Source organism: Pimephales promelas, chromosome 1, assembly GCF_988280905.1.
Source record: "Pimephales promelas chromosome 1, fPimPro1.hap1.1, whole genome shotgun sequence".
Classification (NCBI taxonomy): Eukaryota; Metazoa; Chordata; class Actinopteri; order Cypriniformes; family Leuciscidae; genus Pimephales; species Pimephales promelas.
In genome coordinates, this window is record NC_142769.1 from 18,094,285 (window position 1) to 18,117,994 (window position 23,710).

The 23,710-nt window shown below is 37.8% G+C and overlaps 1 protein-coding gene across 1 annotated transcript in view; it reads right to left on the reverse strand.

Annotated features, from left to right (window-relative positions):
* Positions 1-23,710, reverse strand: part of pcxb (pyruvate carboxylase b) — a 322,790-nt gene that overhangs the window by 51,682 nt on the left and 247,398 nt on the right. The window contains exons 11-16 of the mRNA XM_039669304.2: positions 17,751-17,895; positions 17,544-17,633; positions 10,536-10,757; positions 9,787-9,943; positions 4,331-4,571; positions 3,755-4,004 (exon numbers count right to left, since the gene is read on the reverse strand). Of these exons, the coding sequence (XP_039525238.2) occupies positions 3,755-4,004; positions 4,331-4,571; positions 9,787-9,943; positions 10,536-10,757; positions 17,544-17,633; positions 17,751-17,895 (1,105 nt within the window). The remainder of the gene's footprint in view (positions 1-3,754; positions 4,005-4,330; positions 4,572-9,786; positions 9,944-10,535; positions 10,758-17,543; positions 17,634-17,750; positions 17,896-23,710) is intronic.

Consider the following 23,710-nt stretch of genomic DNA (forward strand, 5'->3'; position numbering starts at 1 on the left):
GGCAGCAGGTCAGACCATGGCATGTTGCTGAGAAGAGAGCACAAACACCCATTCTTCCCCTCAGAAAGATTGGGGATCAGGGTGGCGATCGCAGCCCAAGCCTACGAAGGAAACAATGGATATGAATACCATTATTATCTCCAAGAAGGGTTTGGTGAAGAAGCCCTGACACCAGTGGTGTCAGGCTTCTGAGGGAAGTTCCCTCTGGGGATACCTCATTATAAGGTGACAATTTCCCCTCTGTGCTTTCCGGTGAGCCTATATCCCAGTGTCCACTCAAAAACATAGCAGTGCTAGGATACTTAACCCCTCTGAGGAGGGTCTCAGAGCAATCAGTTTGGTTGTTCCCTGCCAGTTTGCTGCTTCAGGGGACCGAATTGGTTAAACCAATTCTAACACCAGAGCCCAGTCTCGAGAGACTGGTTCCCTTAGTAGATTTTTTGGCAGCGCGGAAATTACTGCCAAATACTGTATATCTCAATGGATCTTGCAAATGGTAGAAAAGGGTTACACAATTCAGTTTGGGTCACGCCTGCCCAGGTTAAACAGGGTTCTACCCACAGTGGTAGGCCCCGATCAGGCTCTGGTTATGGAGCAAGAGGTAAAGGCTCTGCTGGACATGGGGGCTATAGAACATTTTCTTCCTTCCAGCAGGGAGTCCGGGTACTACAGCCAGTACTTTGTTGTTCCAAAAATGTGTAGGGGGTTGCGTTCGATCTTAGATCTGCGCCAACTGAATTGCTCTGTAAAGAAGCTCAAGTTCAAGATGCTTGCGCAAATCATGTCAAAAATCAGGTCCAAGGACTGGTTTGTCAAGATAACTCAATCAGAGAATATGGTGGTTCGGCATCGAGATGTCGTTCTTGACCACATAATAAAGTTGGGGTTAAGGCTCAATGCCAAAAAGAGTGTGCTTTCTCCAGCTGAGAGAACCACTTTTCTAGGTGTGGTATGGGATTCGACAACGATGCAGACATGTCTGTCTGCAGCTCATATCAAATCGATTCACTTGCTTTAGCCCTTAAAAGGGCTAAAGCAAGGCCAGTCACTAACTGTCAAACAGTTTCTAAGACTGTTGGGCCTGCTGTACATTTGCATGATCAATGTCACGCGGAGAGCACCAGCTGGACCCAGTTAACTGCCCTGTTGGTACAGTGCTGGAGTTCCTGCAGGAGTTGTTCTCCTCAGGGTTAACCTCCTCCACCTTAAAGGTATAGGTGGTAGCCATAGCTGCTTACCACACTCCATTCGGTGGTGCGCCTTTAGGTATCCTGCATGGCACCTTGTGGCTGATACCTGCAGTATACTGCAGGGCCTGGGATTTGGCCATTGTATTGGAAGGCCATTCTATGGCTCCTTTTGAGCCTACTGAAGAGGCTTCAGAAAAGTTACTCCCTTTCAGGCAGTGTTCCTTCTTGCCATCTCATCTCTCAGAAGAATCAGACACTGCAAACCCTGTCAGTAGCTCCTTTGTGCCTGGAATTTGTACCTGCTATGGTGAAGGCCTTTCTCCCCCCTAGACCAGGTTATTTCTCAATGGTCCCCGGCTAATGTTGCGGGGCCTATTGTTCTGCCCTCCGACGTCAGTTCAAGAGCTTAATCTGCTTTGCCTTGACCAAGATCCAGCCAGAAAATGGAAATTTGCACAGCACTTCATGCTAAATTTCTTCAGACAAGGCAACAGTGAGGAAACTGGACAGAATATTTGTACAAATATTTGTGTGTCTACAGAAATTCACCAATTTTTTTCCCAATGTAAAAAATAGAATTTTCTCTTATTATGCTCTTAATTTATTTCCATAATCTTTCTCTTTTTTTCATCTTTCACCCACCAGGTTAAAATTGGTATCTGAATTGGTATCTCAGCGTTTACAGAGAGACATTGACAGATTGCTGTGTATGATGTGGTTACATGAAAGATCGTCCAAGAACATAAGATTGGACTCTGGAGAATTTTATACCGAAGTGCAGCGACAATTACCTAACCACTCTGCCTCTAAGGAACCGTACTGGGGGGACAGAGGAGGCGAAGAGAGGGAGAGAAAGAATGGGCAGAGAAGGTATTACTTAACTTTGACAGTAATGAAGTGGAGGAAGGGGAAATGTGTAAGTGCAGTTAAAAACAAAATGGGGGAAAGGGATGAAAAGATTCTCTAACTCTCTTTTTTTGCTGTCATTAGTCTTTGTCCAGTGTGTGTCAACACATTCCTTTTGTTTAACACACCTCTCAGAACACAGCAATTATCACCCTTACACAGACAGTAAAACACACATACACTACAGCACACTAACTGCTAACTGTATAAAAGTACAAATGTATTGATATTTGACGACAGGCCCTGCTGAGTCCCTTGATTAATGAGCTCAGTGACTTGACTAATTAGACATCATTTATCAATTGAGCCTGACTGTCACTTGGGCTGAATTAACTGACCATGGGCAGCCTGTTGAATGAAAACTGAACATGTACTGACCTAGGCCAAAAACAGAATCTATGAAAACGTAAACGTTTTACTTAACGTTTGTTCTCACTTGAACTACCTTGCTCAGCACTATTCAATATTTTCAACATTGCTGTGCCATGACAGTAGTCTAACAAAACTACAAAGTTAACAGTAGTTAAACAAAACTACAAAGCTGACTATTTGTGTGTTTATTTATTATTTCTGTGTATATGTATATATATACACATATACTGCTGCATATTCTATAATTCGATTTCATGTAAATTCAGTTATTTAGAGCTTCCTTTTAATTCAGAATTTTGATAAAAATATCAAGTTTACACAAATGAATATTATACAGGACAACTGTTTTCAGCAATAACAAGAAAAAGAAGAAATTTTACATGAGTACCAAACCAGAATATCAAAATAATTGGTGTAGGTGACACTGAAGAATGGAGTATTGGATGCTGAAAATGTTGCTATGCCAACACATGTATCTAATACATTTTAAATATTAAAAAAAGCAAGCTGTAATAATATTACTAAATATAACTGTTTTCACTTTATTCTTGATCATAATAGACTTCTTTCAAAAATATGAAAAAAAGCCTTAACAACCCCAAACTTTTGAATGGCAGAGAGACATGGCAAAGAGAGTATAGACTCAATTTGTGTTTCAGTGAATTGTTCATTCCAGTGCGTGTGTTTCACTTTAAAACACGAAGTCTATCATATTCCGAAAAACGCAAGCCCTGCGCTCTATGGTCCAATGATACGCAAACTACGTTTCTCCACTGAATAAATCAAACCCGCAACTCGCTAGTAAAATTTTGATGCATGAAGATTGCAATCAAGGTAAAGACGATTGCGGTGACATACAGGAGTCCCACAGTGAACATGAGTGAGTCCGTTATATTGATGCACAAACAAACCATGTATGCGTTCTCGACACACTGATCACACACATTTATCACTTTATTTGACAGAAAGAAAGACAGGAGGTGATAGAAGACAAGAGATGGGAACCTGATCAGAAAAGAGCCTCAAGCCAGAACTCAGGAAGTGCTGTGATGCAATAGTCAAGAGCACTGCCAACTAGCCTAAGGCTATGACATGTTCTTAGAATTTGAATTGTTATTAAAGTTCACCATACAGATCTAGCAAGAGTTCAATTTGATCAAGTGAACTTTCTGCACGGACCAAACGAAAAGTGCATAGTGAGCTGTGCATTGATAAATAACTGATAATGGAGCTTGTGATAATTGTTTGCTTGTGAAATTTAGTTGATACGATTCTTGTCTACTCACCAGTATCAAGTTTGGTTCCTCTGGTGCAGGCTACGATGGCACCCATGCTCGGTTGAGAGGTCATGCCAGCCATTGAGTCAACTGCTACATCCACTATATCTGCGCCTGCTTGTGCACAGGCTAGCATTGCCGCTACTCCTGCACCTGCCGTATCGTGAGTATGAATGTGGATGGGGATGTCCGGGAAACGGTCCCGCAATGCTCCAATCAATAAACGGCTGGCTTCGGGCTTCAGCAGGCCAGCCATGTCCTGAGAAGAAAAGAGAGAAGAGCTGCTATCAACAACTTTAAGTGAACACCAAATTAAAGAAAATCAGATTATAATAATCACTGTATCATTACAGAAGATAAACAAAGCAATGTAGAGAAGTAACAGAAATAACAGAGCTAGAATGAGTATTACTGTCATTGTCTTTAGTCATTACATCCTTGATTAACTGCCAAAACATGCTATTTCCTCAATTCTGACACACAAAACAGTGGTTATATTGGCAAATCCTTCACCTCTGCTTTTGTCAGTGTTGAACATGATTGTCAGGACAATACTGTAGTTCATGTACAGTACTCGTGATCTACCTTAATAGCCAGTATGTGTGTTCCAGCCTTAACTAGCTCATTGGCTAGCTTCAGATAGTACTCCAGTGAGTATTTCTGTCTCATAGGGTCAGACACGTCTCCCGTGTAAGAAATGGCCGCCTCCACCACACCTCCAGCCGCCCCTGCAGCTTCCATCCCCAAAAGCATGTTGGGAATATAATTCAGGGAGTCAAAAACACGGAAGATATCCATTCCGTTCTCTTTGGCTACCTCACAGAATCTAGAGAAAGGGAGAGAGAGATCATCAATGGAAATATGGCTTTGAGCTCTGCACTACAGCCAACTCGTTCAAACCCGCCATTTATGGTTTATGAGAGTAAAAGTCAAGCCACTGAAATCAGATATTTTGCTGCCTGCCAGAGTACTTTCCAACAGATCAGTATGTTGTTTTTTATTATGGAATGAGGACATTCTAAGATGAAAACCATTGCTATGATACTAAGGGGGTTGTGGGTGGCTGCAAGAGCATTGCCATGTGGTTGCTGAGATTTTCTGAGTGGAGTAACATGCTTCTATGCAGTTGCTAAAAAGTTCTGCAGGTTTTTAGTTTGTTGCTATGAGGTTGCTAAGGAGTTCGGAGTGAAGTTCAGGGTGTTTCTATGTGGTTGTTAAAACCTTTTGAGTTGTATGGTGTCATGCGGTTATTGGGGTGCTCTGAGTGTTTTTATGTTTTATGGTGTTGCTATGCAGTTGCTAAACGGATAAACATTTTAAGTGTGTTGCAATAGAGTTGCAATAGGTTGCTAAAAAGTTTAGCGCAATTTTTTGCATGGTGGTGGTTCCATGTAATCCCCCCTTTCATGTAAAGCCCTTTGAGTACCCAGAAAAGCACTATATAAATGTAACAAATCATTATGTTTATGTTGCTATGCACTAAAGATTATTGTGTTGCTATGCACTAAAGAGAAAGAGGTCAAGTGAGACCACTCCCAGGCCTCATACGTGTATATACTAGGGCTGTCAACAAATATTCTAAATTCAAATATATATTCGAATAGTTTAAAATCTGAAATTCGAAGGTGAAAATTAATATTCGAATGTGGAAACAACGCGCCCGGGGGAACATTACTATAGGCTGACTAAATAGATACTGCATGAATAATGTAGGTTAGATAAAGCAGTTTCATGCACTGCATGCTTTTACTTATTTGATTATTTACCGTGTCATGTCAAGGAAAAGTTCCATGTTTACCACAGCACAGCTCGCTCGGAGTGTTCTATATACTGTAAATTTATTTTACCTATTTAAATAACTAGGTAAAGTACCTATTTAATACCTACCTATAAACTTAAATAAACTACCTATACTATTAGTTATGTCTCTTTGTATTCATTTGTCCTGTTATTGACAAATACGTCATTGACAAAATGCGCAACCAAATGTTCGAATGTGGTTTTTTTTTTGTGTGAATATTCGAACGTCATTTTTGAGCATTTTTGACAGCCCTAGTATGGGCTATACTCTGCCATGACGCTTTAAGCTTAATGTCGAACAAGTCAGGATAAGAGATCGTTGAAGTCCACATTTACGCTCCGTTTTCATCAGTTAAAATGACAAATAAATGCAATCTGGATGCTCAAAATTGATTGAATTCAACTTTAACCCTCAAAAGGTCTTTGTTTCTGTTTACAAATCTGGTCTTTGGGGTCAATATGACCCCAACAATTGATAGAGAAATTGTACAAAAACTATACATTTTTAATAATACAAATAATATATATTTTTTTGTTTACTTCTCATCTATTCATTAATGCTGTGTTTTGGGAGATAAGAAGTACTTTTGTGCCTATTTACAACACAATTCCTCAACCACACCATAAACTTGCAAATGAAATCTTAATTTTTTATGAAAAAATCACTTTAATAATGATCAAAATTTAATTTAAATTGCTTCTGGATATTGAGCTAGGTGCTATGTGTAGAATTATGCCATCTACTGGTTAGAGATAAAACTAAATTCTTTACAGTTTTAGAAATAAATAGTTTTGACCAGCAGAGGCAATAGAGAGCTATTCATTTTACTGCATGTGGCCTACTACTTCTGTCACAACTTTTGAAATACATTTTATGAATTTTTATATATATATAAACATAAGAAAGGACATTTAAAATTATAATTTTTTTAAATAGTATAATTGTTGTAGTTTTTGATGCATTTTGAAACGTCTGTTTTTACAAAGTGCCACAGAAAAAGGACAGCTAAATGCCACATAAGACACACCTAAAGGACAAGACTTGGAGTCCGATTTTAGTTGCACATTGTTGATTTTATTGAACAAAGTGTAAAAATAAATAATTAACTTTAGAATGCAAAATAAATAAAATAAATAATATGAAAACAAAAGCAATATGAGTGAACATCTAATCTATCATTTTTTCCAATAAAATTCTGAACTTAAAAAGCAATAACAAGCTACAAAAAACATGTAAAACAAATTGTAAAACTATAATCAGTGTGTGAGTGTGTGTGTGTGTGTGTATTAGGTCTCACACTTTAATATCTTTGTTCTGCATTTGTGACTGATTTCATTTGTGAGTTCTAAAAAATGCTCTCTGTGGCAGTACACTAATACATGTTTGTTTGCGTGTGTTTTTTGTGTGTGTGTGTGTGTGTGTGTGTGAGAGTGAGCATGTTTTTTCTACATCACATTTATGCTCTAGTAGTAGGCCTTTATTTCTGTGTGGAAATTTTCTGATTTATGATGGATTTATATATTTTTTTTGGACAAATGAATACAAAATATTTTGTTTTTTTCACATTTCCCATTCATTTCAATGTGGGGTCATATTGACCCCGAAGACCAGATTTGTAAACATTTTTTTTACACACCTTCAGAACAACCGAATCAAGCCCAGTTTTTTTGTGTGTGTATAGATAGATTTTGTAGGAAAAGTCACAAAATCTTATTCCACTCAGATAAAGGAAACCATTTTTTTTTTATCAAGGAAAAGTCGATTGGGGTCATATAGACCCCAAGGACCGATTGAGGTAAACAACTTACTAAACATGTATGTCAATTGGTGTTCCAAACTATTGCGCTGCTGCATCGTAACACACATAGCTCACGCATAATGTGCAAACTGTGCGCACACAGAAACATTCAGTAGCGCATAAATGTATTGTCAACACTGTTCTGTGATATAGCAATAAAATAGCTTAGAAAATGAAAAGTTCTAGCATATATTCCTTAGTAACTAAAACCCACAGCTTCACTTTTAGTATAGAGACGCAGGAAGAAAGAATAAAATCGCAAGCAATCACTCTCTCACTAATGCGTTCAAATAAATGTAGTTTTTACGTGCTATAAATCTGTTTCTGATTTACCATGAGCAGAAAACTATAAGAAATATAATGACCCAAAGACAATTATCCAAAGACGTAGGAGTTATGCAGGAGCAACAGTCTATAGGGCAGCACTTTGTCATATACCCTACAGGTAGCTGTGCACAAGGCAACCTGCGTTCAAATCTCGCAAGGTTCTTATTTGTTCATTAATGATGTTATCAGCGACTAGTCGACGTTGACTCGAATTTGACTCTTGACTCAACTGAAGATAAATGTTAAATCTTAAGTTGTTCGACCCCTAACATATACACAAACAAACTTTGACGTTATGTGAATAATTGTGATTCATTTATTTGACAGCACTAACTAATGAATATGTACAGTTTCACCAAAGCTGTTGGGAGATTATAATCTCCACTGTCAGAAAAAAAGGTACGAAAGCTGTCACTGGGGCGGTACCTTTTCAAAAAGGTACACTTTTGTACCTAAAGAGTGCATATTGGTACCATAATTGTACAAATATGTACCATGAAGGTACCAATATGCACCCTTTAGGTACAAAAGTGTACCTTTTGAAAAGGTACCGCCCCAGTGACAGCTTTCGTACCTTTTTTTTTCTGAGAGTGTACTGTTACATTTGTAAGCATTAATTTCCTAAAATGAAAGCATAAAAAAACAAACTACTGTGTCCACTTGCAGATTACTGCAAAATAGCACAACTGTGTTTACTGCTGCAATGGTATCGACTCTAACTCTCAATACATGCACTGCCTCTCTATTGTGTGTGTATGTGTGTGTTGTTCATGTTGTGCCTAAATGTAATCACCTAAATTGTGTAGACAAGCCAACAGCCCTCTCGAGGAAAACAGCTTAATAAACATGCTAAATAAAATCTTAATAAACATTTAAATATGCAGAAAGGTTTCTGTGAGGGAAGGATTAGGAGTCAGGGCCGGGTTAAGAATTCAGAGGCCCCTGGGCACAATGTCTTGTAGGCCCCCCCTTAGGCAGGCCAAATGCAGTTTGTCCAAGGACATTTTAATTTGGCATGAACTGTTTTACTGACTTAAAAGGATCTTTGTTGTACTATGCTGGAGTAAAGTTCATAAATGATCTGTGTTTCCCATAGAATTTTGTAAAACTATGTTGGGTGGTCCTCTGTACCCTCTAAGGGGGTTTTGTAAATTAAAGACAATTTTGTACATTTTAAGGTTAAAAGCTCAATCTGGTGCACTCTGAGAACTCAAAATTAAGAGCTTCAACCCATGAACTATGCACATTGAACAAAGAAAAAGCATTGACTTGTACCTGGACATTAAAGAGGGCTCAAACGTATGTTTAGTTATGATATATAGAGTCTCAGGCTACATTACATTACCAATGGTGTTTTAGGATGCCAAACAATTATTATAATAATGAGTTATATAATTATTTCTATGACGTAAAGTCCATATAGACCTAGCCTATAAACGTAGCCTAAAATAATTTTGCATTAAATTATACAGTATAGGAAAATTACATTACTTTTGTCCTAATTTCTTCAATTGATTAATGATTAATTAAAGCAGACAACTGGAAGTTGAAGTGCATAGCTTTGACTATTAACACATTAATTTACACTATTAGTTAATAAAATATGTTATTAAGGAATTAATACACAATGACACATTGAATTAATAGCAATTCATGTATTACTTAATCTATTAATCATATAGACTATTAGTTGCTGATGCAGTAATCGTTAATTAATGGTTTAGTTCTTCATTAGTTATACATTAACTCATGATTATCTGTGTATTAGTTAAGCATGAATTAATGCATATTAGTGCACCCGTATTGTAAAGTGTTACCCGTTTCTGTATTTGGTGGTGTTGTGAACGTTTGCAGCGCGTTTCTGTATTTGGTTGTGTTGTAAGTACTTGGAGCACAGGTGTGTTGTGGAACTGATGAAGATGTTTTTCTTAATTTGCGGATGTATTTTTGTATTTGAATGCGTTTTTATAGTTGCACACGTTTTTTTGAATTTGCATTCGTCTTCATCAGGTTGCAGCGCGGTGAGCTCTCTCGGCCACCGTACTAATGGTTAATCTGACCCTGTTAGGAGTAGAGGATAAAAAATAACATTAGCCAATGTGTGTGTGATCTCACTTGAACACAGCATTATCAGGGTAGTTTGTGTATCCCACAGCATTGGCTCCACGTAGTAACATCTGAAATGGGACGTTGGGAATCAGAGTTCTGAGCTCCTGGAGTCTCTTCCACGGACACTCCCACAGAAAACGCATCGCTACATCAAATGTAGCTCCTAGAGACAGGAAGAGAGATTTTAAGGTCATGCCAAAGACTGAAGTGATATCAAAGGATGAATTGATCCTCTGTAATCTAACACACACACACACAGAGCCGAGGAACATCTAAAAATCACGGTAATACACAGACAATAAGCTTAGTGAACCAGAACATGAACATTCCAACCCGGTCTCATCCCAAGACGTCATATAACTGACGTTTTGGGACGTCTTTTGACCATACGTCAATATTCGCCTTTTTAGGGCCCCCTTAAACGTCGGTAGATGAGGTTATGGGATCCTAACTCTACCCCATACCTAAACCTAACCCTAAACCTAACCCGTCACCTAACTGACGTTAAAGGTAAAGCGTCAGTTGTATGACGGCCCGGGATCGCCATCTACCGACGTTTAAGGGGGCCCTAAAAAGGCGGATATTGACGTATGGTCAAAATACGCCCCAAGACGTCAGTTATATGACTTTTTGGGATGAGACTGTGTTAAACATTCAATAACTGCTAATTTGAAGTAGAGTAATTATTTAATTAATTCACCAAATCTGTGTGATGTATGTGCATTAAGAAATGACTTGGTAAATGTGTCACGTGCCTCCCCAGTTCTCCAAGCTGAAGAGGTTATTAAAGTTGTGGCTCACAAAGGGAGCAATCTTCTTGAGGTCATGTGTCCTGACACGAGTTGCCAGCAGAGACTGGTGGGCGTCTCTGAAAGTGGTGTCCATCAGTAGAAGACCCTGATGCTGCCGAATTGCCCGTGCAAAACCCTCTGGACCCTCTTTCAACAGGACTTCACGGAAGCCTGTGGGTGGCTCACCTAGACAGAAAAAAAATAACAAAGTGATTTGTGTACACAGCACACATATAAAGCCAGCTGACCAACTCAAAACACCTTGACACAAGTAGGGGACTATTAGGGATTTACAATATTTGCAAAAAGTATGATCTCAATATTTTCTGATTATGTTGATAAAGTTGATAAGTTTAAATAGTCTATTTTTTTTTTAATTATTAAATTAAATTCTACATTAAATATGAAACTAAAACCACCAGTAAGTGAAGCTAATTCACTTAATTAGTGAGTCATTGAGGCATTCACTTAACCGAGGAAAGAAGCACGGGTCATTACCGACTCAATTATTCATCCACCTAATTATATATATATATATATATATATATATATATATATATATATATATATATATATATGAAGAGTTGAGATGCAAAAGCCTCTAAATGCCATTTGAAATTTTCTTCTTTAATGATAATTTTTTTATCAAACTTGTATATTTAAGTTCAGTAATTTCACTTAAATGGCAATGATAATTACCTATTAGTTGTTATTTAAGTGAAATTACTGAACTTAAATATACAAGTTTGATAAAAATCATCATTAAAGAAGAAAATTTCAAATGGCATTTAGAGGCTTTTGCATCTGAACTCTTCATATATATATATATATATATATATAAACTGTGTTCACCAGATTTGTTTAGAACCATTTTAGTAGGGGAAACTAAAATGTAGCTCACAATATTAACTTTTATTTAACAAATCTTATATTCTGAAAAACAGCACCTTTACACGTGTGATATTGCTTAACGATATGATATGATAAAAACTCATACTGGGGCATTTTTGCCCCCCATGTTTTAAATTCTGGATGCATTAACACTGCATTCTAATAAGTTGAAACAGTGAACGTGTGCATTCTTAAGGAGTCTGTTTGTTTCTACAAAGGGAGTGTCAACTTGCACATAATTAAAACAACAATTAAGACACATATCACACATCCAAGGGACTGTATCTACTATTTATCTACTATTAACAATTGACTGATGTTGCAGTAGTCTGACTACTTCTCATTGTGGGCCTGTCACACGGCTTTGAAACAGGTGATCAACTGAATGAGTGCTACTGACTCTTTGCACTGATTCCCTGTCATGCACGTGTTTCATTTGGCATCCGATCAAAGCAAATACGAAATAAGAACAGCAATGGCACATGAATATTTGCTGAGGAGAACAGGAAGTAAAAGTTGTTCTGAGCAGCTAACACCAAACCATGTTTCTCTGCTAAACCTTTTACACAGGGGCGCAACTACCCAGTTTCGGAGGGGTATGCAGCAACAATTTTAGCGCCCCCCCCCCCCCCCCCCCCCAAAAAAAAAAAAAATAAATAAATAAAAAAATAAAATAAAAATTAAATAAATGTAATGTAAGTGTGCTGTGTAATAAGTGAGTAGGAAGAAATGAAAGCTAACAGAAAAAAATAAGTGCAAAATTGTCGTTTATTAACACAATTAAACTATAGCTACTCCACCTTGATGAACCCCCCCTAAGAAAACTATAAGCTCCATTGTAACAGCAATACCAGTGTTTCTCACAGGATTTTAGGTAAAACTGTGGTAGGTGGACCTCTGTTTCTCTAGGGGGGTTCGGGGGCATGCTCCCCCGTAAGAAAATTTTGTGTTCTGTAATGTTAAATTCAGCAGACTGGTGCACTTTGAGAGTTCAAAATTAAAAGCTCCAACCCATATTCAGGGTGCAAATTAAACAGAGAAAAATTTGATCCTCTTTTAGTTAGTGTCTGTATAAATTACACTACTACAAAATAATAGTTATAATATTAATCCCATGATAGTAATTGCCATAAAGGCTATTGTAAAACAAATGCACAGAAAAATAAAGGAAACTTTCATAATTAGTTTTGCACTAATTTCTATACTTGAAAGATACTTGCGCATAATCACATATTTCATGGGCCAGTGTGTCAGAAAAAAAAAACTAAAGCTGACTTTTTTTGACCAATGCATTACACCAGCACAGCGCCGCCAATTAAGCAAAAAACAAAACAAACAACAAACAACAAACAAACAAATGGGCCGCCGATGTATGAGTTTTGTGGGCCGTTAAGACAAATAAATTAAAAAAGGATGAAATGTATTGTCTGAAAAGCACGTCGGCCCAGCGGGAATCTCAGTTCCGATGGCCACCGAGATATAGATAGCCATGCCTGGATGTCAACAACAATATTAGCAAAAGGAGCTCTTTTTCACTGCTTATTGCACTTCAATGGTTTAAAAATCACTTCTTTTTATACCACAGTGCTAAAAAACATGCAAATGATAAGCTTTCGTGATGGCGTAGCACGGTAATGTCACATGAGCACATAACCGCGATAGAGACAATCTCTACCAGTTGACAAAATTTCTACCGTTTAATTGTATCTACCGGACCGGTATGCTATAAATCACCCTAAGCCGAACATACTGACTCTCTCTATTGAGGCAAACGAGGCAAACTAAAAATTATATACAAAACAGGTGGGCAGCAAGCTTATTCAAGCACAAATAAAAGTAAATCATGCTGTCCAATGAGAGAAGGAGTGTGAGATGAAAAAAAAGCCGGGGGAGACCGTTGATAGAAATGCAGTTAGTAAGACATTGATGCATAGATTTGCATATTTCAAGGCATAAATACACCCACATCTGAGTTTAAATGTATGTAACTCTGTGGGAATTTCTCTGTATGGCATGCTGGCGGGCATATGAAAGGAAAGATGAAGGCCAAAGCCTATTTATCGCTTATTGTGTGTCTGATACACACATGCAACACACACAATGCTGAGGAGCATCTCATGAGGCTTGGGATACACCTACCACAGATGTGACCTACTTACACAGACACATACATTTTTTATCCCATGAAAGACCTTTTCCATACACACACCTACATGCATGGCACATATTCGGTCCAAATGTGTAGGGGGACAATTTTGTATACAAACTAAGACCAGTTCCACTGAGAACAGGAAGAAAGTGGGAAAACTTTTTTTTCCCAATGAGAATACGAGAAAAGTGGCTAAAATTATTTGCTCACACATATGCATACACATACCTATCCCTCAGGGATCTCTCTCTCTCTCTCTCTCTCTCTCACACACACACACACACACACACACACACACACACGCAGAGGGAGCATGGTATGTGGCTCACACACCTAAACCCCTGTAATGAGATTTCTAATGTGACCGGATCCCTCTTTCATTTGGCAGAGAGAAGGAGAGAAGGGAAGGATTAAAGCTGCATTATCACACTCTAGTCCATCCACAGAGAGAAAGAAAGAAAGAAAGAGAGAGAGAGAGGGGAGGGTGCCAATATTTAGGGCTGCTATAAACATGAGTATGAATTCCACAAACATCTGTTGTGGTACACTTTTGATGTGGAAAGTGTGTTTGTGATACGTGTGTTTAGATTTGGGGAGTAACTAAACTATCTGTGATGCATGTGCAGAGTTGGGGAGTAGCTCAACTATTGTTTAAGTTTATTGAACGTTTTTCTGCTACAGGATTATACAATCCTCTATTCCAGACTCTAAAAGATACAAACTAGATATATATACAAATTCATTTTGATTTTACAAAAACACATTAATAAATTGAGTTTTCCTAACATCCTAAATAAATAACATAAAATGAATTACAGGCAAACTTTATAATTATATATAACATGATCTTTTGACAGGCAAAATGCATCCAGCCTGTTCTTAAAGGAATTAATAGAAGGGGAACATACAACTTCTTCTGGGAGCTCATTCCATGATTTTACCACACGGAGTGTAAAAAAGTTCTTTCTCTTTTCGGACATACATGATAGGGTGACGAATTCCCTCGAGTCTCGTACCTGTTTTTCCATAACTGAAAGATAGGTTCAACTACCAAGTAGACTCAACTATGCTACAGAATTAAAGGGGTCTTTCACATAATACACTAAAATTCTTATCAGTTAGACTTTATTTTGATAGACATTCTGTTATCTACAGGTAATGTGGCACATTACCTGAAGACACAATATTTCGGTCTTACACCCAATGCTAAAGGGAACCTGCAAACATAAATGAGACAATCTGTAAACTTTGCCTGATGAAGGTGGCAGCAACCGGAGGTTACACGTCTAATTTACACACAAACACACCTTCACGGTGTATGCAGTGCCTAATCGTTTTGTTTATAAAGCCGTCTTATTTGCTTTATTAGTAAAAGTTCTAGGTATATTATAAACAAGTAAGTCATTGAACTGTTTGTTTTGTCGAAATTATGCTAATTTGAAAGCGAAAGTAAAATGTACTCGGCTGCACGGACATTTATAATGGTGCGTGTTCACTGGCACGGAATGAGTCAGCGTTTTCAGTTCATTCCTGACTTCCTTAGCACAACTTCCACAGAAATTAAATTGAAAAAGCTCACTCTGCTTCGTGTCAGTGGACACGCACCATAAGTGACGATACCGGTGTCGTTTAACTGGTGGGAAAATTTCCTCACTGTCACACGTATTAGTTAAACACTATACGTTAAAAAAATATAATGTTTTATTAATGTAGTTATAAGTCATTTATAAGTTATTGGTTAATCATAAACTAATTATTTACAAAACATGACTCCCAAGTTCATTAATAAGTGGCATTCTAATGACTTAAATGTAAGATGTAAGTTATCTTAAAAATGAGTAAATCAAAATAAACAGGTTGCTTGTAAGATGGTTAAGGTTATTAGCTGTTATATTATTAATCACTTAAAATCATTTAAATATTTGTTTCAAAATTGTATTAGCAATAAACAGTGGTTAATCATGAACAAATGATGAACAAACAATTAAAAATGTATATATTTTTAAGAGACGTAATTTATTTACATCATTAACAGGGTATCTGCACATTTTTTATCAACAAATGTAATGACTTTTAAGACCTTTGTAAGACCTTCAAGAATAAAAATTAAGACCATTACCATGGCAAAAAAAAAAAAAAAAAATATATATATATATATATATATATATATATATATATATATATATATATATATATATATATAAATTACACTCTAGGCTGTTCAGGTTAACAAAACACATTTGTATTTGAGCAACAGTGCAAATAGTCAGTGCATATTTAGCAACATAAAGTGCATGTCACTGTCAGGCAACTGCCTTCTCAATATCACAACAACAACACTGCTGTAAATAACGTACAAACAGTGCGTAAACAAATCAAATTGCAAATGACAAGTTAAACATCTTTGTTGGACGTATAGGAGTGATGTCGGCTAAGCGTGTGCAAAACCCACAGCATTTTGCCTTCAGTGTAGTGGTTGGGGAGAATGTACCGAATGCATTACTTGTATTGCACCCCGAAGACATCAACTTGGGTGTAGCGTTAAGCCTTTGAAGTAGATCCCGATGCTGCAAACATCTGAATGGGGACAGTTATTGCCTGACTGTCTGCATAGCGCTTGTGCTTCTCCCCTTTCATATGTGCGTCAAGGACTTTCCAGCCCACTGTTCCAAATTGTATGGTCTTTTTGCAAAGTCTGCACCTTCATATTCTGTCATTTTTTGTATATTTCTCATAATCGTGCCAGTTATCATTAAACCTGCACTTCCCAATCTTGGTTCGCGTCTGCCACTCTAAAATACTTCTTTGTCTGTTTTTATGACAGGCCTATGGGGAAAACACTGTCCCCTAAATGGTGTGTGATGGCTGCTGTGCTATAGGCACATGCTACTTTTACTGTCCTTATACAGGGTTGTGTGCTGGTGAAATAAATTTAGCATGGGAAATAGTTTCTCCAGACATATCTTTCTTTCATTCCGCCCAGATGATTATTAATGCCACTCTTGGAAAATTAACGAAATTTAATACATTTGACAGTTTTTCTCAGTCGCTGTAAATCATTTATTTACATTTGCACAACAGTTAGTTAAACCTCCACGACATTTAGTCATTTGTGCAGATCATAGTAGCAGTTTCTCATTCCTTCCAACAAATTGCAAATGCTTTTGGACATGCATCAATTGCTTTCAACCAACTCTCTGTTGTTTTATAACATTATCATTTGCTTATGTCATGTCAGTCAAAATTAACTATACTTAATAGTAATAGTCATCTTCATTGCTTGAGTCATCACATAGAAAAATGTTAAACTAGTTGTCAAAATCTGTCAAGCAAATTTGACATGTTTTGTAAATAAGGGTGTATTTTTTATTTTTCACAATGCTGTGAACAAATTAGAATAGTAAAGAGCATATGCAGTAATGTGAAATACATATTCAGTGTCTTGTACTCTGATACCTCACTAAATACAGTAATGTGTAACTTTACTGTAGTTTTCAAATGGCTGTGCAAAAATAGTAGTGCTGTCTTGAGCATTTTCAGGTAACTTTTTTGCATTGGAAAACATTTACAGAGTAAACTGTCATAATGATAACATGACAAAGCCATTTGCCTATCTTATTCATAAACACTGGTGGACTTTTCATCTTGATGACAATGACACTTTCATTGACATGAATACTTGCTTTTGAGGAATGAGCTATCCATTTTGAGCAAGTGACATGCTTTTGCAGGTTATCAACTAGGTTTTGCAGTTTAATTGTTTTGAGAACTGCATTAACTGTTGTGCAAATGTAAATAGTGATATGAGAAATGCATCAAAGCGACTGAGAAAAAACTGTACGTTTTTTTAAGACGTTTTAATATTTTTTAATGATCCCTGATTAAGTAACTGTGTGTGTGTGTGTGTTTGTGTCTGTGTGTGTTTGTCATACCCAAAGAAACAGAAAGAACAACTGGATCAACAGATGAGGATTTGGCTTTAACTGGAATAGGAGTCATGGGTCCATTTACCATGATGTGACCTGTGGAGATATACAGCAGATGTTTAAACACAAATGCACTCTCACACATTTTAGACCATCACAGGGGCAACACAATGATAAATGCACACACGCACACACACGCATACACACACTAACCCAGATAGCGCAGGAGTTTCTGGGCTCTGTTCTGTGTAGGTTTTAGGTTGAAAAGTTCCTGGTTCTCATCAATAAACTGCGTGTCAACTGTGCCATACAGGAACTGGCTATTGCTCAATACATTCTGCAGGAACGGGATATTAGTCTGAAAGAGAAAAGGGAGTGATTACGATTATCAGCTGATAGTCAAAACACATGCATTTATTCAATATACACTCACCTAAAGGATTATTAGGAACACTATACTAGTACTGTGTTCGACCCCCTTTCATCTATACAGCCACCATATGAATAATTCAATAATGCCCAAACTTCACCAACTGAGATCAACCAACAAATTCCCTGAAATAACATGCTTTATCCATTTGCAAAATGAGACCAAATGACACTGAATATCCACCATCAAATCATATGTAAATACAAATAAACAATAGAAGAGTAAGTTCCAGGAAATTCCAACAAATATATATTTAATTTTTGGGGGGAAATATGTAAATAGTGCTTGCATGTGCAAAGTTGGCTATTGTTATGGAACTGGTAAGATGTTGAATGTATGAATGCTTTTAGAGTGCAATTATGTGGTTGCAATGGTGTTTCTATACAGTCATTAAGGTGTTCCGAGTGGTTTTAGAAAGTCTTTATGTGGTTGTTAGAGTGTTGTTGTACAGTCGCTAAGATGTGCTGACTGGTTTTAGAGCAGGGATAGATAATTCCGGTCCTGGAGATTTTAGCACCATCCCTTATACAAAGTAAATCATTACCTGACTTTCATTTTTAAGTAATCTTCAAGACCTTTGGTTAGATTATGAGTTGTGTGTTAAGAGGCCCGTACACACCGGGACGAATATCAGCGTGCGTTATTCGTCAGCGTTTTTCAACGCGTTTTTTGTGTTCACACCCAAGCGATTTTCAATGACGATGAGCCGAGTGAACATGCAAATTCATTCCCTGACGTTAGGTGGCGCCAATTTGCTGCAATACCACAGAGCAATAACAGTTCCATAACAGTTCTTTTCCCAAGATGTTTGCAGTTGTCGTCCTTTAGCATCATATAGAACGCTATATGACAAAATGGCGCTATACTACGCACATGGCACCCGTTATCGTTAATATAACACGCGCTGTGATGGTTAGGTTAGGGTGTGGGGTAGGGTAGGGTAGTCTCATATTACGCTAAAGGATTTATGATGCCTTGGGTGAATAAAGGGTGCCATGTGCGTAATATAGCGCTGTTTTGTCATATGGCGTTCTATGTGACGCTAAAGGATGAGAACGGGCTGATTTGTCATATAGTTCTTTATGTTCTAACACCAACGAGAACAGCAGCTCTACATTCATCTTGCCTTGCATCTTCCTCGTCTTATTTCTTCCTGGCTGTGAAGACGGCGACGCGTACATCTTCTTCACCGTTGCATATGTGGGCTCGGCAAGACTGTTTTGTGTTTGAGCGCCCCCAAGTTGTGTTTTACTGTAACTTCAGACGCTTCAAACACATGAGCAAGAGCACCAATCTCATTGGTCAGATAGTTTTTGATGCGGCGTTTCAAACTAAAAAAACGAACCCGAGGCTTTAAATGATGCTTTTACGCGTCGGAGTGAAAACTGATATTGGCGCCCATTGTTTAGTCACAAGGCGTTAAAAGTTGGCGAATAACGCGCGCGAAATTCGTACCGGTGTGAACAGGTCTTTAGGTGTGTTTGATGGTGCTAAACTGCATAAATGTGGTTGTGCAGTTGCTAGGGTGTTGCTATACAGTTTCTGAAGAGTTAGTGATATCAGAGTGCGATTATGTGGTTCCAAAAATGTTGTTATATTGTGGCTAATGTATTCTGAGTGGTTTTAAAATGTTGTTATGAAGTTGATAAGGTGTTTTTATGCAATTGCTATGGTGTCCGAGTGTTGTTATATGGTTTTCTAAGGTATTGCTATAAATTTGCTAAGATGTTTGAGTGGTTTTAGAGTGTGGATGTGCAGTTGCTAGGGTTTTCCCTAAGAAAGTATCAATTTTTAAGCCACAACTATCGATACATAAGTCCCATTCAAATTGCGTTTAACTTAGCTCGTCGAGGGGCTGTTCACATATCGTGTCTTTTGCGCACTTCGTTATTTCAAATGTAGGCGCGAGGCAAGCGCGCTCATAATTGAAGCGACGACACGCTCATTTTTCCCAGGTGCAGCGAGATGAACACCTCAACTTTTCAGAATGCCGCAAGCGTACCGCAGTTCATGTGACAAGAACCAACCAATAGCTTCACCCTTTCCGTAACAACGAAAGCTCGGTCAACATTAAGGATGGGGGTGCACTCAAACACTATGGGTGTTTTTCTCTTCTCCATAAATAAATCTTTTAACTTAGTTACAGCAAGCATTTTTCGGTGGTGGAAATCTATTAGCTACTAAAACTTCTTTGTCGATGTGGAGACTGGAGAGCGCAGTGCATGGTGGCTTAGCAATGACAGCATGGGAAAATCGGACTGAATTTTACTATTAATAATAAAATATAAGCTAATGTGCATTGTAAATGTCAGTAATTTATCTTTTTTGACTCATCTTTTTATAAAAATGATTTAAAGGCAGAAATATGAGAAGTTTATCTTTTTATACAACATTTTTTTTCTCAAAACTTTATTTGCACTTTTTAACTCTGCATTGTTAATTGCAATGCTGCACTTTATTTACTTTTCAAAGGCTTGTAAGCTACAGTTTGCAGTGTTTCAATAAATGGAACTAATTTTCTCAACACATCTTTGATTCATTTTACAGTTGACATTTATTCAAGCTATAGGGACTCAAGTCAAAGACATATATTGTGTAATTGATCCTTTTAGTTTTCAGTTCAATTAATTCAATCCAAGTAGATTGAACACTCACAAGATGTCACTAAAATAACTCTGTGCCCTTTAAATCTTTCAGAAAATGATGTAAGTGTGTCAAATTATATCGAATCGTTTTGTTGGCTGAATAGCGTGATATATATCATATCGTGAGCTGAATTGTGTGTATCGTATCGTATCGTGACATTACTGTATCGCTACAGCCCAAGTGGTTATGTAGTTTCTAGGGTGTTTTCTATGCAGTTGTTAAAGTGTTAATAGTTTCAGAGTGTGGTTGTGCAGTTGCAAATGTGCTAGTGGTTTCAGTGTGTGGTTATGTGGTTGCTAGAGTGTTGCTATACATATAACTGACGTCTTGGGACGTCTTTTGACCATACGTCAACATCCGCCTTTTAAGGGTACCTTTAAACGTCGGCTAGATGATGTTATCGGATCCTAACCCTACCCCAGACCTAAACCTACCCCTAAACCTACCCCGTCACCTAACCGATGTTAAAGGTAAAGCGTCAGTTGTATGACGGCCCGGGATCATCATGTAACCGACGTTTAAGGGTACCCTAAAAAGGCAAATGTTGACGTATGGTCAAAAGACGTCCCAAGACGTCAGTTATATGACTTCTTGGGATGAGACTGTGTTAATCACTGAGACGTTTTGAGTGGTTTAGAATGTGGTTGTGCAGTTGCTAGGGTGTTGCTATACAGTTGCTAAGGCGTTAGAAGTTTCAGAGTGTTTCTATGCAGTTGTTAAGGTGTTAGTAGTTTCAGAGTGTGGTTATGCAGTTGCAAAGGTGCTAATCGTTTCAGTGTGTGGTTACTGTATGTGGCTGCTAGAGTGTTGCTATACAATCTCTAAGAGGTTTTGAGTGGTTTTAGAGTGTGATTGTGCAGTTGCTAGGGTGTTGCTATACAGTTGCTATGTGTTCTTAGTGTGTGCGCTTGCTAGGGTCTTGCTAGGTGGTTGCATACTGGAACAAGACAAAGAGCTTACAAAGGTCTATATAATTTTTTAGAACGTTATATTGTATTTATATTTTCCTTAGCAAGCACCACTTATGACAACAAACAAACAAACAAGCACAAAGGAGAACATTATTCTAGATGCTGACAAAAAACAAAGCATCAAGTTGGCCCATAATTGTCCACTTCAGTGACAGTGCTTTTTAGTAGTCTCAGAGGGTGTGGAAGTTTGCATCGTAATCTGTATAGTTCAGTCTGAAAGCACCCGGATCTTTCCCGGTGGCTGCTATAAATGCATTAGCATTTTGAGACAGCTGAAGTTTAGGCCATAACAGAGCTCCTGCATTGGAATGTGCCCCTAGACTGCAGCTATCAAAACAGCAGTGCACACCGCTCACTGCACCAATAAACACTGTTTTAGTGTATGCAATGGGGCATAAGACAGGAATGCGTGTGTCATCTGACAAAGAGAAACACGTAGAGAAAAGAGAGATGTGGGTTTGTGTGTGTTTTATGTGACACACAAAGAGATCTAGAAAGTGTAAAGGGACTACAGGAGAGATAGAAGATGATGTGTCAAAGTAAGAATATAAAAAGGATTTTGTGGAAAAAGCAATGATGTTAGATCTGAATTCAATGCCTTTTCAGAGTTAAATCCCTTTTCTATGCTGAATGACACGTTGTCTCTATGTTGCCAACAGTATATCCCTGTACAGACACACACACACACACACACACACACACACACACACACACACACACACACACACACACACACACACACACACACACACACACACACACACACACACACACACACACACACGGATGCCCTTAACTCCCATATGTCAATCATTGTGTTCTAAAAAGGGATCAAAACCCAATTACCCAGCAAAACTTAGAGCAAATGGGGAATTTCTCAATAGGATTCCAATGGAAGCTGAAGAGTTAATGGAGGATTTAATGTAGTTTTCCATCCTATTCTTCACCAGCTTAGATCTGTGATGAATGATGAACAGTTCATCTCATGAAAGAACAGATGAAGTGCTGAGGAAAGATCTGAAAAGTCCTGAATGAGAGAATTACTGGGGAAACTCTTGTACATGTATGTTGGAGAGGACAAGAGTTTGGTTGAGATAAAGCAAGACATGTCTTTCATTCTCTGGGTTTTTGCAATGTCATTGTTGCTTTAATTTGACTGTTGTTCATTCCTGTGAAGCCCTGCAGGGTCAAATTCAGTCGCTGTCTTTGCTTTTTTTTTTGGCCTCATTTAACAAATCGGCCTTCACATCAGTCGTATCTCTCTATTTCTCTCAAATTGTTTTCTGTTTAATCATGTCAGTCTTCTGACAGGGAAGTCTCTCATTTATCTATTCTTTTTGGTCTTCATTATTTCTATTGCTTGATTCCATTTCAATCGATTCAATTTAATTCAATTTGATTCAACTCATTATTTCTGATCATTGATTCATTTCAGTTTGATTTGACTTGACTTGAGTCGTTATTTCAGCTCCTTGATTCAATTGTGTTCAGTTCGGTTTGACTGGAACCTCAGACTAGAGGCAGAGAGAGAAGTAAATGAATAGTTGAAATAAAGTCTTCTTGCGCACAAAAAGTGTTCTCGTCGTTTGATAAAGTTAAGATTGAGCCACTGAAGTCACTTGGACTATTTTAAAGATGTCTTTAATAACTTTTCGAGGCCAGCAAGTTTCAATTCCTCAAGAAGCCTATGGACTAGTATGCAGGAGTGATCCAGCTCTCAGTTTTAATCAAAAATATCTTAATTTGTGTTCCGAAGATGAACGAAGGTCTTACGGGGTTGGAACAACATGAGGGTGAGTAAATACTGACAGATTTTTCATTTTTGGGTGAAGTAACCCTTTAACTATTTTGGGTTTGAGACATGAACATGTCACAAGTTAACCCAAAATCATATGTGTAGCATGTTTAGTCTCTTTAAACTCCAATCTTCATCCAAACTTTATGACTCATTCATTAGTATAATAAGAATCTTGTAGATTCTTTTTGTAAACATCCAATGAAATTAAACACTCTAAATGGCAACATTCCCTCCAAAGAGGCAGTTTCGCATTGGCTCACACACCTCCAGAGGGTGTGGCATCTTCACGCTTTAAAATCACTGATCATCAAGATCAGCTCTCTTTTCT